Source organism: Podarcis gaigeae, assembly GCF_964106915.1.
Source record: "Podarcis gaigeae genome assembly, chromosome: 10".
Taxonomy (NCBI): domain Eukaryota; kingdom Metazoa; phylum Chordata; class Lepidosauria; order Squamata; family Lacertidae; genus Podarcis; species Podarcis gaigeae.
The window spans coordinates 39,743,010-39,758,346 of record NC_139686.1 but is presented as its reverse complement, the minus strand read 5'-3'; the positions used below and the strand labels follow the sequence as shown (position 1 = coordinate 39,758,346).

At 42.9% G+C, this 15,337-nt stretch overlaps 1 protein-coding gene across 1 annotated transcript in view; it reads left to right on the top strand.

Moving 5' to 3' along the window:
* The first annotated feature begins 2,818 nt into the window (after positions 1-2,818).
* TMTC2 (transmembrane O-mannosyltransferase targeting cadherins 2) overlaps positions 2,819-15,337 on the top strand; it is a 195,942-nt gene continuing 183,423 nt past the window's right edge. The window contains exon 1 of the mRNA XM_083699166.1: positions 2,819-3,415. Coding sequence (XP_083555292.1) covers positions 3,333-3,415 — 83 coding nt within the window. The 5' untranslated portion in view covers positions 2,819-3,332. The remainder of the gene's footprint in view (positions 3,416-15,337) is intronic.

The following is a 15,337-nucleotide window of genomic DNA, read 5'->3' as shown; positions in this document are numbered from 1 at the left end:
GGGGGCGGGTACCAGGTTCCTTGTTGCTTAATGGCAAAATCTAATTTATAGCTGGCATAAGCTAGATGATGCTTCCTCTGGTTGTTGTTGCTTAGAAGTTATGACTATGTTTTCAAAATAAGGTTTGGACACCTGACTATGGTAAATGATTCATTAGTGTAGCTGTGTCAATCCATTCCATCCAAAACAACAGAATCTTGTGGCACCTTCAAAGCTAACACCTAGATTGTGGCATAGATCTACGTGAGCCAGAGCACATGTTGTCAGATACATGGATATACATACACACACACTGAACTTATAGGTGCAGAAATTTTAAAGGAACAAATTACAAAGTGAGGGCAAGCTGTGCAAAAGAAAGCAGTGGCTCGCTGTGTCACGCCATTGTGTAAGCACAAACACAAGCCAAACACAAAGTTCAGTCGATTGAACACCAGAATGAAAGAGAGCGGGAGCGACCTTCTAGTGTCGCTAAAAGCCTTCATGTCTTCAGACAGATGTGTTATCCCAACCATCCTAATACAAGATTTGCACAAAGAATGCTTTCATTTCAATCATTTGCAACTTTGCTGCGTGTAATTGCAATTGATTTCTATGTTTTTTTGCTGCTGTAATTTTATCTCTTGTGAAGCACCTCGAAAACTCTACAGAAAAGGGACGAGCATTGGCTTGAAATCAGTCAATAAACATAAATTATATTCATAGTTGATTTGTGGAGGGGGGAAATCTGGTTTTCTTTTTTAGCTGTGCAGAGAGGAAAAGGCGTAAAACAGGGATGGCACTCAGAAGTTTCTACCTGGCCCTCAGAACTCTTCCTAGCCCATCTCACTTCCCTGGCGATACCTTTCTCTAGACCACATTCCTCTCCAGCCCTGTTTTGTACCCTCTGAGTTTTTGCCTGGATAAAACATATCCTTGAACTCTGGTTATTATTCTTCCTTGTTTGGTTGGAGGACAGAGTGAGGTATGTACATTAACATAGGCTCATAGCCCTGATTACCATTGGCAGGTGGCCCCTGAGAGGTTGCCAAGAAGCAAATGTGGCCCTCAGGCTGAAAAAGTTTCCTTTAGCTTCAAACCTAAAGCTAGATGACGCCGACCTAAATTAATATCCTCCAAGTGGAAGGCTGTATAGATTCAGCACACAGTGGCTTCCTAGAAATCAGCACACTCCATTGAAGGTTGACTAAGGGCTCTCTCAGTGCTTTAATATTTCACACATAATGCATCACGCCCCCAGTTCCGAAATTACGAGGATTGGTGATGACACATTGAAGCCATTGGAACTAACTGAGATCAGCAGGGGGGGAAATGGTGACATTCAAAGACAGGCTTCACAAGAGCACTTTAAGCACTGCCAGGGAAAAGGCCCAAATGTGCTTAATGCCTGGCTTGTCTGGGGAGGATTGTGTTAAATAATAATGGGAGGAAGGTTTGATGGTTAAAAGGGTTTCTATCCTGCAGCTGGGCATGTAGTGCTCTTGCGAATTGCTGCACCGCTTGCTGTGCCACTTGAAGAAACACTTTCATTGCAGATGACTGGCATAAAACATGGAGAAAAGATGGGGGCAGAAATTATTTTATTATTTTTATTTTTTGTATTTGTATACCTGCCGGAAGGACACTTCCCACATTGTGGCTTTGGGGGGAGATCAAGCTCTTTAAAATATTAGCAGCACAATAACCTGACACTGGCTAAAGGACTAATACCGTATGTTGTTTTCACACCCTCTGGAAACCTCCAATCATGTATGCCAAATATGTAGTTTTCATTCTAGACACACAAAAACAGACTCGAAGGGCTAGTTAAGATGTTCCTGTTTGCCCAGGGGTGGCATTTGCATTTAGTCTGCATTTTTGTTTTACAGTGCTTTATTTTAAAAAAGTTTTTCTTGTTTTATGTCCCCTCCCCCAGCAATTGACAACACGTATTGCATTGGCGTCATAAATTATCCTATTGACATTACAGCATTATTGTCATGCAGCAATGAATGTGATTGTTTTATTGCTTGTTTTAATTACAGATGTTTATATTGTAATGCTTCTCTGATTGCTTTATATATCTGCAATCCACTTAGAATCCTATTTAGCACTAAGCAGCACATAAATTGATAAAGGGTAACGATGAGCGCGAGAACTACTGTAAAGGATTTCTGATGCCTTTCTCAGAAAGACCCAACTTGAAGAAATGGACGGTTTGCAAATTTTAAAAGAAAGCAATAAAAACAATGCAGTTTAGAATCTTTTTCAATAAACAATAATGGATCATTGTGGCTTTTTAAAAGAAAAACAAAAACAAAACAAAAACCCACCATTATTGTTTGGGAGGTATTTCCCCCCTTCTGCATCCAAGCCCCCTCCCCCAACAAACCAGCTTGCACTTCAGGACACTTTTAAGAAACACAGCCCGGCCAGAGAGGTGCGACAAAGCAGCCAGTGTAGAACAATGCGATGCCCTGCCAGGTTGCCACCCCCACAGATGCCTCGGCAGCATCCTTCCTCGCTGTGGCGAGACGAGTTTCCACCTGGCTTGCTCCGGAACGGGCGGGGAGAGGAGGGGAGCCTGTGCCAGTCGCGGACGCAGCCAGCCAGCCTGCCTCGCCCCTCCTCTCCACCCTGGGCTCCCCTCTAGCAGCAACCTATTCTGCCTCCCCCCGCTTCCAGCGTGAAACTAAGGGGGGGGGAAGGAGGTGGGGAGGGAGTGGGCGGGGCAGGAGCGACAGCCCCTCAGCTAACGGAGCGCGCGCGCCCGCCCGCGCGGGGAGGGAAGCGGTCCGGGGGAGGCCGAGGGGCGGGGGCGGAGGCGGTCCGCGCGCGAGGAGGGCGGGGCGGCACGCAAGCGCGATGGGAGCCTCGCCGAGCCCCACGCGGGCGCTCTCAGAGCCTCGGCAGCGGCGCTTCCAGTTGAGCCGCGAAGGGGCCTCAGGGCGGCGAGGCGCGCGGAGGAGCCGGCGAAGAAGAGCGGAGCCGGGCGGGCGGGCAGCGTGCGCTCTCTCTCTTTCGCGCAGGGGCGGAGCGGCCAGCTTTGCTCTCCGGCGGTTGCCCAGCCCCGGCCAGTCATGGGGTAAAAAGGGGGAGCGAGCGAGCGGCGCGGAACAATAAAAGCGGCGAGGCGGCGGCGCTGACTGACTGGGCGAGCGAGAGAAAGCGGGGGATGCCGGGCGCTCGCTGAGCGGACCGAGCGGCGCACTCGGCGGCGGAGGAGAAAGTGGAGCGAGGCAGCGGAGCAGCGGGCGCCAGGGAAAGCGCGCGCGGCGGATGCTTTGCGCGGCCGGCGGGAGGCGGCGGCGGCGAAGGGGGAGAAGACGGAGGGCGGCGGCGGCGGCGGAGAGATGATCGCGGAGTTGGTGAGCAGCGCCCTGGGGCTCGCCCTCTATCTCAACACCCTCGGCGCGGATTTCTGCTACGATGACAGGTAGGTGGCGGCGGAGGAGGAAGAAGAGGCGGACTCGGGGCTGCCTGCTCGGGGGGCGCGTCCGGCTCGGTTGCGCTCGCCAAAGGGAGCGCGCTCTCTGCGCCGTGGGGTTTGGTGCGAGGCTGTGAAAACACAACGCACAACTTGGCGTCCTCACTTTCCTTGCCCGGACTGCCGCTGCCTCCTCCTCTAATCCGCGCTCTCACCTGCGGAAGAAGGGTTAATCCGATTATCTCTCCCCGGCTTAACGCTTTACGGATTTCATCGCACCTTTTCTTCCTTTGCGCGTTCTCTCTCTCGCGCGCCTGCCTTTCCCTTGGGTAATTTCGGCTCAGGAGGGGTGGCAAGAGAGTTCAGGGCTTCCCGGATCGACTTCGCTTTGCGCTCGAATCTACCAATCAGAGGCAGGTGCAACAACAACAACAACAACAACAAAAGGCACGCAGTTACAATGGAGGCGCTTGGGTGCCTTTGAGGACATTTTCCGGCTACGGATTTGTTCCCGGTACCTGAGCTGAGCTTGCAATCCGTTCCACTCCTGGTTAGCAGCGATGTGCCGGTAGATCCCGATCTACCATCTGCCCACCCTAGTGGAGAGACGCAGTTTGCAGGGCTGGCTGTCAAGTTAGATTGCTGGAAGGGGTCGGGGAACATAGGTCCCCTGGTACAGCTGAGCAAGCGAGGAGGGCAGACAAACTCCTTCCATACTAAATCTCTTAATTCTTTCTCTCATTATGCCTTTGCCAAGATCACCCTTTCTGGTCACTTTTTGGAAGTTCGGGGGAAAGGTAAATCTTTGCTCTTTGGGGAATAATTCCATACACACACGTGTGATTTTCTAAAAGGAAAACATTCTCCATCTATCCTCGCCCTGCCAACCAGTTTGATCATTAAATGGTGTTAAGTTTGGGTTAGAAACAAACCCTTTCCCCCTTTCATCCACAAAGCGATTGCTTTTTGAGGGGGGGGGGGGTTGGATTCAACTTGTTTCTCTTGATGCTCTTGTTTCCGGAGCATTTGACACTTAAACTCCCTTGCGCTTGGAAGTGTATTAAAGGGACAGGGATGCTCTGAATTTTTAAAGAGAGAAGCGTCCAAGCTGCAGCCTGAATGGAAACTGGGCTTTCTAACTAGGAACCCCTTCCCTTTAAAGCCCACAGATGTGCCCAAGTTTCTTTGTAGTTAATGAGTGGTGAAAGGGAAGGTACTCTGCACATGCTGTTGTTGCATAGAAGTTGCCCTGTCATTGAAAATGCTTGTTCTGGAGCTAAAGTGCATTGATCCCTGCCTGAAACTGAGCCTTGGAATAGGAACCTCTGCTTTAACTTTGCTCACAGGGGCAGTGCTTACTTGAAAATCATCACTTTGGCTCTGTTTGCATGTTAGCTGTGTTTGCATATTTGTGTTCCTGTGCGCATTTGCCCTCTGAAGATCTGCTGAGCAGCTTTTCTTCCTGAAAGCTCTTCTGTTCTGCTCCCCAGCCTGTATGTTCAACATTCCTTTATGCTAATTAGCAAAGATGAAGTCCCCCAGGACTTGAATTTGGCTCTTTTTGAGTTTGGACAGCTAATGAGAAGTGAACCGTGCGGTTGAAGAAAACTGCACCGAGTTCTAGAAAATGTCACAGTTGTTCTGGGTGCTTGTCCCTCCCCTTAAAATGGACAAGTGCATAGGTACTGCTGAGAAGCTGTATTAGCAATTAGAGAAAATTCCAATTTGCGCCTTTTCCGGTGACTTACTCTGATTACAATTAAAACAGATGCATAATTAAAATATATTAGGGAGAGCAGCACGCCTGGCTGAATTTATGAGCCATCTTGGGGTGTTTGCATGCTCCATTGACGTTAAACCATCCAAAAAGTGAGCATAGATTTACTTTGACAGCTTTTCATCAGTCCCTCTCTGTTTGGAAACTGAATAGATCCCCTGGGTTAGGGTGAACTGCCTTTCAGCAGAGTGCCTTTGTATTGAGGGGATGCCCCTTGAATTCTCATATATGTGAGTAATCAAATACCACAGTGTTGGAAAAGTCCAAACTAAGTGGATCTTACAAATGGTACATTGAAAGTTCTGACTTCATATATTCATTCAGTTACATTGTTGTCAACAGAGTTCTACTGTGGCTACAAAGATATTATTCAATCATGTGTTTGTGTTCAGAGATGATGCATAAACACAGACATAAGAACTGGAGCAGCATAACTGTTGCCAGAAAACATGCCTCAAACTTTCAGGCAAATAGTAAGGGAAATGATCTATTCTAGCTTTGAAGATCATTTGCATTGGGACATGAACTGGTTGTATTTAAGTCAATTAAGTTGCTTAATCCTGAATTTTGGTCTGCTTTGCAGGGCACTGCAGCACCTGTTACAGTTTGGGAGTTACTAGTAGGATAAAGTTACAGATAGGTAGCCGTGTTGGTCTGCCATAGTCAAAACAAAAAAAAATCCTTCCAGTAGCACCTTAAAGACCAACTAAGTCAGTTCTTGGTATGAGCTTTCGTGTGCATGCACACTTCTTCAGATACACACAATGCCTCATACTTCAGATACACACAATCCCTCATATCTGAAGAAGTGTGCATGCACACAAAAGCTCATACCAAGAACTGACTTAGTTGGTCTTTAAGGTGCTACTGGAAGGAATTTTTTTTAGTAGGATAAAGACACGATTTGCTCTTTTTCCTTCTACAAAAATTGAATGCATCTTGTGTGTTTCCTTCTTAGCCATTGCAGATTAGCAGTTCAGCAACTTAACCCTAAAGGATTTCCCAGTTTTACAGATCGTGATCTTTTCTATTTCCAAGTTTTTAAGAAAACCATTAACTGCGTTCTAGTGTGTTAGTGGTCTTTTAATGGGTGTATAAAGTTTAATGATTATACACTGCTTTGTGCAGTTTTATAGAAAAGCAGCATAAAAGCTTTTGAAATAAGACCTGATATAACTCTGCTAATGCTGGCAGATACTTACAGGTGTTAATATGCAGTATTACAGTAGTTGGAGGATATCAATATGGCCATAAGTAAACATACATCGTCGGAGTTGGAAAAATCCTGTGCACCTAGTTGTTGGCTTGCCTAAATATGTGACGATGGTACCTAAGAACGTGGAGATTTTTTGCAGCCCTGCCTTCTGCATTATCTAGGGGCTGCATTATCAAGGTTGCTTGAGGACACTGGTTGGGAATTTAGTGCTCTTTGCCAGTTTAATTATCCTAAAATTGTATTGCAGTTGCTGAACATCATGGATGTAGAGGTCAAGCTCTTTGTTGATTTTGACATGATTGCTCTTACAGAATGTTAGTGGCAATTTAATTGCAGGCCATCTCTTTTTCTTTCTTTCTGTTAATCCTGACAGTACCGGTTTAGCATTAATCTTGCGTTGGATAAATGACATTTAAACTGCAGGTTTGTTTAATTTGTCTAAAAGCTAAAGACATAAACACCTCTTGGATTTAGAAATTCATTGGCATGTGTGAACTGAAATTATTGATTATACTGTAGAGTAGGTCAGTTAATTACAGCATTTTCAATTACATTGGGAAGGAAGGAGAGTTGAAAACTGCAAACTAGCAAATGCTTTTCTAGTTCATCACTGCAAATCTTTTTTAAAAAGTGAAACTCCCAGACCTAAAATATTTTAACTACAATCACAGGGTTGTGTGGACCATCAGGAGCTTTCTTAGAATGTAACTCGATGAAATGTGAACTGAGTAGAAGCTGTGGGATACTGCCTTCCAGGTGGGATATGGATCATACGTCCAAGTTAAATTGAATCAAAATTGTGCATATAAACTTGCTGATGATCACTTATAAGAGCAGTGCCAAATCCTTCAGGTTTTCTGTTCTATCAGATGTGACATTGACTTAGACTGTTTTTCTTCTTGATACAGTGACCAAGATTGCTATATAAAAGGTGTCTGTAATTGCATTCTGTGTTTTAGTAGGTTGGCAAAGATTAAATGGTGTCATAAAACCTTCTTTACAGCAAGATCAATTTCTTAATGATAAAAAGTAGTGGAAAACAATGTGCATTACATGCCTGGAATGAAGTTACTTACCGTCTCAAAACAATCATTTATTCTGAGGCCAAATCTCATTTTAAGAAAAACAAAGTCAATTCATTATTGAGTTTAAAGAGGAGTTTGAAAAGATCTGATATACACAATGTATGTGGGAAGAATGGATGAAGGCATGGTAAGAGGGGAAAATAAATACTTGCTTGTATCCATATGACTGGTCCAGTTGCTGAAACATGAAACTAAGGACTGCCAATTCAAAGATATGACACAGAGAAAAGCACCTCTCTCAGTTCCTGAAAAATGCATATGGGGTTTAGTAATCATTGTGTAGCAAGTGCCCCCCTCCCCATGCCGCCTTCTGTAGTTCTAAAATTCCACATATTCTGAGTCATCTGCAAAGATTAAAGGGGTGACCAAAGATAATGGGACATGTTAAATACAGAGTGGGGGGGTGGTGGAATGTGGCAGTATTTTTAAAGGCTTTATATATGGGAGAAAGGGAAAGTGAGGTCCGGCAAGAGGCGAGTTTGTTCCCACTTGGAAGCAAAATGGCAAGGGAAAATTTAGTGTACATTCTCTTAGAATTGTGTGTTCATGGTTGTTAAAGATGCCTACTGCATCAGTTGAACTACCATACTTTGAAAACTTTTTAAAATTTGAAATAGTTGGCAGGTCATTATTTAAGTTGAGATATATGGGTGATTTGTATAAAGAGGAAAAGTGATTGTTGGTGTGTAAGATTCGGTGTCTTAGGATACTGGCAATCATAAATAATTGCAGCGATAATCTAAAAACACCCATGCAGATCCATTGAAGTACTGCATTCCAGTATACACTCAAATGCTCAACAAGCTGCACACTCTAAGGAAAGCATTATATTACCCTTTAACCTTGCATGATAAACTTTTCTTACAAAACTTATGTCTTTGAAACTTAGTTTCTGCAATCATGGGCATTGATTTTTCATTCTGCAACTTCACTTACAACATTTCTGAGTGCTTTCACAAGTTCCCAGAGATGGTGTGTCATTTTTTCACTACTTCTGTAATGTTTCAAAGGTATCTCATGCATGCACCTCACTTTTAAAGAAATGCTTGTATTTTCTTTTTAACAAGTTAGGAAAAGAAAGAGAGAGAAAAGTATGAGGCATTGTTTTTCTATTTTGCTGTCTTTTGAAATGTGTGAAAGCACTTCACTGCAGGCAAATATGTATCAGATGCTATTTTTAAGTTGCTCAAGTGATTTATTGGCTTTATAAATTGGCCAGTTAAGTTAATATTCAGTTGGGACCAAATTCTAATCTGTAGTGGAGTTTGAAGAAAGAAAAATATTTCTTTTAACAGTATTTGTTTTACTTGGGTATAAATTATTTCATTTTATCCTGTTTCATCAGAAGACACACTGGGGTTTCGGTGAGATGTAGATACATTTACATTTAGTCAACTAATTCATCAGTTAGAAGAGACCAGTTAAACGTCATTTTTGTAGTGCTAATTAAAGCAACTTCAAGATGACTTGCATGAAAAGGTAAATATTGCTGTTTTCACAAAGTTTGGCTACACGTCACACCATAACTTTCTTAAAGGCTATCAAGTAATTATGAAGCACATTTTTATTAGATCAGTTTAATGATACAGTTTGCATAGAACCTCATAATTTTTAAAAAGTGTAAAGAAATGTGTTAATCTATCACCTGAGCTTGGTTCTAGAGATTTAAGAAACAATTCTTACTAAAATTTTAAAATGGTACATTATATGCCATGATTATCCCGATTAAAATTTTGTAAGCTTAGTACAAGCTTAGTAACAGGGGCACGGATGGCGCTGTGGTCTAAACCACTGAGCCTAGGGCTTGCTGATCGGAAGGTCGCCAGTTCAAATCCCCACAACGGGGTGAGCTCCTGTTGCTCGGTCCCAGCTCCTGCCAACCTAGCAGTTCGAAAGCACGTCAAAGTGCAAGTAGATAAATAGGTACCACTCCAGTGGGAAGGTAAATGGCATTTATGTGTGCTGCTCTGGTTTTGCCAGAAGTGGCTTAGTCATGCTGGCCATATGACCCGGAAAAACTGTCTGCAGACAAACGTCGGCTCCCTTGGCCAGTAAAGCAAGATGAGCTCTGCAACCCCAGAGTTGTTCACAACTGGATTTAACTGTCAGGGGTCCTTTACCTTTTTAAGCTTAGTATTCTATTGCTCAGTTCCTCTCTTTGTCATGCCACAAAAGACATTACAGTGGTATCTTGGTACTTGAATGGCTTGGCTCCCGAACAAATTGGCTCCCCAAAGCTATAAACCCGGAAGTAAGTGTTCCGGTTTGCATATGTTTCTCAGAAGCCGAATGTCTGGCGCGGCTTTCGCTTGAGTGCAGGAAGCTCCTGCAGCCAATTGGAAGCCGTGCCTTGGTTTTTGAATAGTTTCGGGAGTTGGACGGACTCCTGGAATGGATTAAGTTCGAGAACCAAGGTACCACTGTATCTGACAACTGATCCAATACATGCAATGGAAGAAAGAGTGTAAGAACCAGAGAACAATAGAACAAACCTATCTCTTAATTCTTATGGTTTTTAAAAACTTAAAGGGTGGCATTTACTTTTAGTCCTACCCTGAGTAGACGCATTGAAATTAATGGACAAATTAGAGTCATTAATTCCTGTGGGTCTACTCTGAGTAGAATTTGGTTTAATACAACTCACTATCATTTCCGTAGATGTATGTAATGGTGTGGATACTGTGTCTTCATTACAGGATTTCCCTGGGTTGAATTAAATTTTGCGGCTTGACAGGAGGAATGAGTCCCCACCTCCGCCCCCCATGTGGTGTTCTGAAGGGAGGTGTCTTCTGACACCCCCCCAAGCTAATTTCAAAGAGCATGAAGTGGGAGGAGGGGGTTAAAACCACATTGTGCAAGCAGAAGTTCATGTGCAGGCCTTCTCCTTTTGGGGCTTGCTGGTAAATCCTGCCCCATGTTATTACATTTGACCTTTCATCTTAAAGGACAATTGAGTGCTGGGTTCCTTCTAGGAAGTGTGGCACTTTTACCAGCAAGTAAGTAAAGGTAAAGGGACCCCTGACCATTAGGTCCAGTCATGGCCAACTCTGGGGTTGCGGCACTCATCTCGCTTTACTGGCTGATGGAGCCGGCGTACAGCTTCTGCGTCATGTGGCCAGTATGATTAAGCTGCTTCTGGCGAACTGGAAATGCCGTTTACCTTCCTGCTGGAGCTGTACCTATTTATCTACTTGCACTTTGGGGTGTGCTTTCAAACTGCTAGGTTGGCAGGAGCAGGGACTGAGCAACGGGAGCTCACCCCGTCGTGGGGATTCGAACCACCGACCTTCTGATCGACAAGTCCTAGGATCTGTGGTTTAATCCACAGCGCCATCCATGTCCCTAGCAAGTAAGTATTCCTATGCAAAAACTGTTTTGTACTTTGCCTCTGATCAGAGCTCAGACATCGCCAAATTTTTGAGCATGACCCCAATGGGATGCATGGAGGCATACATCCAATAAAATTAGAGTTGAATTGACATTGGGAAGAAAAGTACAAGAAGTAGTGTAAGAGTTTACCATGAAATGAAGTATTACAATAAGCTATAGAAACCAGGTGGGTATATAGAGTGGGACACCTGCCTTAGGCTATATTTGCAGAAGACCTTGTTAAAAGGGAGGTGCCAATTCTCTTGTTCCAATTTATGTATTGGAGGATGATAAAGGAACAAAAAAGCATAATGGTTCCACTCATACCCTACAGCTGTAATTGTTGAGTTCTAAGAGCTAATAATGTGAGGTTTGTGCTTGTCTACTTGTATAAACATGCTGGAAAATGCAGTGGTATGATTAAAATCCTATTTAATCCAAGTGGCTGACATGAAAACCGAGTGCTACCCAGGATTCAGTTTGTGCTTTGCTCAGATATCTGCTGATGAGTTGTATGTGAAATGTACATTCAAGTGAAGTTTGTCTTAAGTCAAACTGTAGTTCAGGTGAGCCTAGTGTGCTAGCTGCACCCTTCTCAAAGTGTGAGCTGCTATTGTACCCAGACTATGCTCAGCTGGTCATAATAAGCAATGCTGATTTCAGAGGTGGACAAATATGTGCAGCTGGCTTTGCTAACAATATTGTCACGGTAAGCCCCAAACAGCTCTTTAAGCTCTTCACAGTTTACAAAGCAAAGTGTTGCCCAGCAAGGAGGAGAGGGGTCTGAACTGCGGCAATTGTATTCAGTATTGAGGTGCACATGTGCTACAGCTCTATCTTTACCACATACCGGCATGTATTTTAAATAGCTGTGATGTGAGGCATTATTAGAGACCTGTCTCCAGTGGGGCTTAGGTCTTAGTAAATGCGTTAGAATTGCAGACTTGAATATCTTGTAGACTTTATCGCTTGATAAGCTGGTTGAAGCAATACACCAAAGGATTTGTATTTATACGATTTATGCTCTCGTATTGATAGAGTTGCTAGTGTATTAACCTTTATTTGAGTGCATGAATTTTCCAAGAAGAATGGTTGCTGGAAATAGCCTCTCCACATAGGGATTGGAGTTGTGTACTTCATTACTTCTTCATTTCCTTGTTACCTAGCTTTTCTTCTTCTTTTAAATGTTCCAATGTGCTGTCTAAGAGTTACTGGTGACTGAAGTAGCAGGTCTCTCTGAGCAAGGGTTTGTAACTGAAACAAGTGGCTTTGTTATGGTTAGTCATGAACTTCTGTATTTTTAACTATAAAAATACTATTTATTTGAAAAACCATGAAATACACAACTTTGAATTTAAATTTTAACTGGATGTGCATAATTCTTAGTCACTAACCTTCTGGATCCACAAGCTTGTTTGCAACACTCCTTGACTGTTTATGGTGGTCTTGTTGACCATTAAGGTTTAGCAACCTTTGAACTCTTTGTGTCTCCTCTTTCGCATGACTGACCATGTGGATTCTTCGTATCTCTTTTCAAAAGGGCTGAACAGATTGTGTAGGCAGGTTGTCATGTTGACAGAAAGCCATGCAAGGCTCTTGCCTTTCAGCACATTGCTCAAAGTTTGGTTCAACATGGTAACTTTTGTACCCAAGTGATATTTTACAGATAACGTTGCTTTGGTGGTGGTCTAAAGAGTGGAAGGGGAATTTAAATAGAATTGTTATTTTATATACTTTGCTAGATATTGTGCTTACATAGTTTTTAATGTATTCTTCCTTGGAAGATGGTACTTGTAGTGCTTTTTTTGTTGTTGAGGAACTCTGAAAAAAATAGAGAAAATGGATTTTGAAGATGGGATTCCGAGTTAATGCAGTATAACGTTTCTGATTCCCTTTTCAAGACAAGCAGTCTTTTCTTACCATAAATGTGTTACTTTACATCAGGTAAGCTATTCATTTTGGCAGAGTGCCATATGACAATATTTTTTGTCTTGTCAAATGTTCATCATAATAATGACATGTTTTCATGCAGCAGGATGCCTTGCAAATCAGCATTATGACTTAGAATGTTTGTTTAAGTACCAGCCATAATGTTAATGAATCACAGGACACACTACTTACCGTAAACTCTGAAGGTCAATATTTTTGCCTTTCCTTCTGTCAGACAAGAGTGAATCAGATGTTGAATTCTCGTGGTAGAACTCCCCTAAGACTTTTGTAAAGTAATTGCTGAATTACTTGTAACCCTCCTCCTTCCCAAGAGCCACGAAGGCTGCATCAGAAAGTCTCCCAAACCAGCTGGTCCTTGAAGCAAGGACTGACAGGTAATTGAACCAGGATTTTCCACATGGGAGTACAAAACGTTTCTAACAGACAACTGGGCTGGCCTGCAAGATTCCTTCTCTATTCATGGAGCTGTTGTTAGACAAAGGAGATGTTGAACTTTGACTCTGGTTAGCTAGAATGTATTTCAGGCTTATGAGTGGCCAGTGATGCTTAAAACCTAGCATAGATCTTTGTGGTTGTGGTTAGGACGACCTATGCTTTTGACTTCTGTTCTAGTTTAAGTATCTAGATAATACCGAATTATCTCTGCCTGGACCATCTTTTTCAATTTGAGTGGAGATAATTACATGCTTATAGAAGCATATGTAAATTGCCATTGCAAAAATTAACATGGTTGCTTTATTAAAGTATCTGGCGCACTTGATGCTAGCATTTTAGAAATGGATTGCCAATTTTAAATAGCAGTTAGTCCCTTGGAGATTAGCACCTCCTGTCGTCTTATTTTAAAAAAAATGTTATATATTGAAATTGGTTTAGCTGATCAAGGCCTGTTTTCTTCTATTCAGGGCTGAATTTTCAAAGCAAGGACTTGAATGGTACTTTTGAGCAGCACATCACTTGCCTTTGTTTTACCAATGACCTTGATTTCCATATTTGCTGCCTGCTAGAGACGTACTTATATATTAAGTATTTTATATTTAATGGTTTACAGTGAATGTGGACATCACTCATGTTTTGCTCCTTTCCTACAGTGATAAGGAGCAACAAACCATGATCCCTGGCAGCATTACATTTGACTTGGGAATCATGATTTGCTTCTTTCCCCTGAACATACCACAGTTTCTGGTTCAGAAAGAATGCTGAATAATGGAGCAAGGTTTATTGCCCGTGCTAGGGTTGGAGCAAAGTAGGAGGCTGCTCTTCCACAGCAAATAATTACATATGGTGTGTGATGTGTGAACACTACCTGAATGTTAATATCTTCTGTAACTAAGGAGGCTAATGTTATATTAACTATGACATTTTATGTCTCTAGTAACAGGAGATCCTCTATGCTAGGAGTGGGGAACTTGTGGTTCTCTAGATGTTGTTGGAGTTCAGTTTCTACCAGCTGAAATCCTGCATGGCCAGTGGCCACGAATGTTGGGAGCTAGCCAATGGTGAGAAATACCTGGACGGCTATAGTTTCTCCATCCTTGCTTATACATGTATTCCCCCCCCCCCTTTTTAAGGAGAAAATTGAGCTGGTTCTTCTGACAGCTTGTTGGTCAGTGGGTAAATATATTAGCAGGTAGTGATGTTTTTCTCTCTGTTTGGTCTCCTCCTGATTTCTGTACATCAAGCTCTTGGTGTTCTTAAGGCATGCATGAGAGAGGAGGTTTGTGTACCTCTTTGCCACTTAAGGGTCTCTCACCCTTTAAAGGACACCAGACATCTTTTGGGGGGGGGGAAGGTTCAGTTTTGTAGCAGCTTCCTGGGATACTAAATATTTCAGTTGAGGGCATGTGAGCACTGGCTCTCAGTCCACTAACAACCACTGAAATATGATGGCTGACCTCTGAGGAGATTTCCAACCTTTCCAAATGTTGCCTAGATCGAAGTAGCAAACTGTTTTTTCTTGTGAAAGGCTATTCACCTACGGGGAAAATCAGTTGGAGGCCACATGTGACAGGGAGTGGAGCCACTCTGCAGTTTTAATCTGAAATCTTAGGCGCAGTACTGCTCCCAGAGCTCAGAACCTGCTCTTGCTAATGAAATTCGCCATTGCAAAATGCGCCTAGAATAGTGGGAGTTTCAAACACTGCCCACCGTGTAAGGGAGTTAATCTAGTGAAGTTGAGTTGGCTTGTGATAGGACTAGTGAATTAAATTCCAGAGGGGTAGCCTTATAGCAAAACCCAAATATTTATTTATATAGTCTATACAACAATAAAAATGTTAAGACATCAAGCAGCTGCAAGACTCATTTTTGTTCTTGATTTCCATGGAAGTTGCTTTAAGAGGGGTGAAGTCAGTGGGATGTGATAACCGTCTGGAACACCAGTAGTTTGGAGACAATGGAAATGGGAGAAGCTTGAAACTATGGCAAAAAGTTAAAACTGCTCTTGCTGGGTAGATATGATTGGGGGAGCATGAATAAACATGTAACCACTGTAACAGCTGGTATGTTAAGTAAATGAATGAAAAAATGTGAATGTT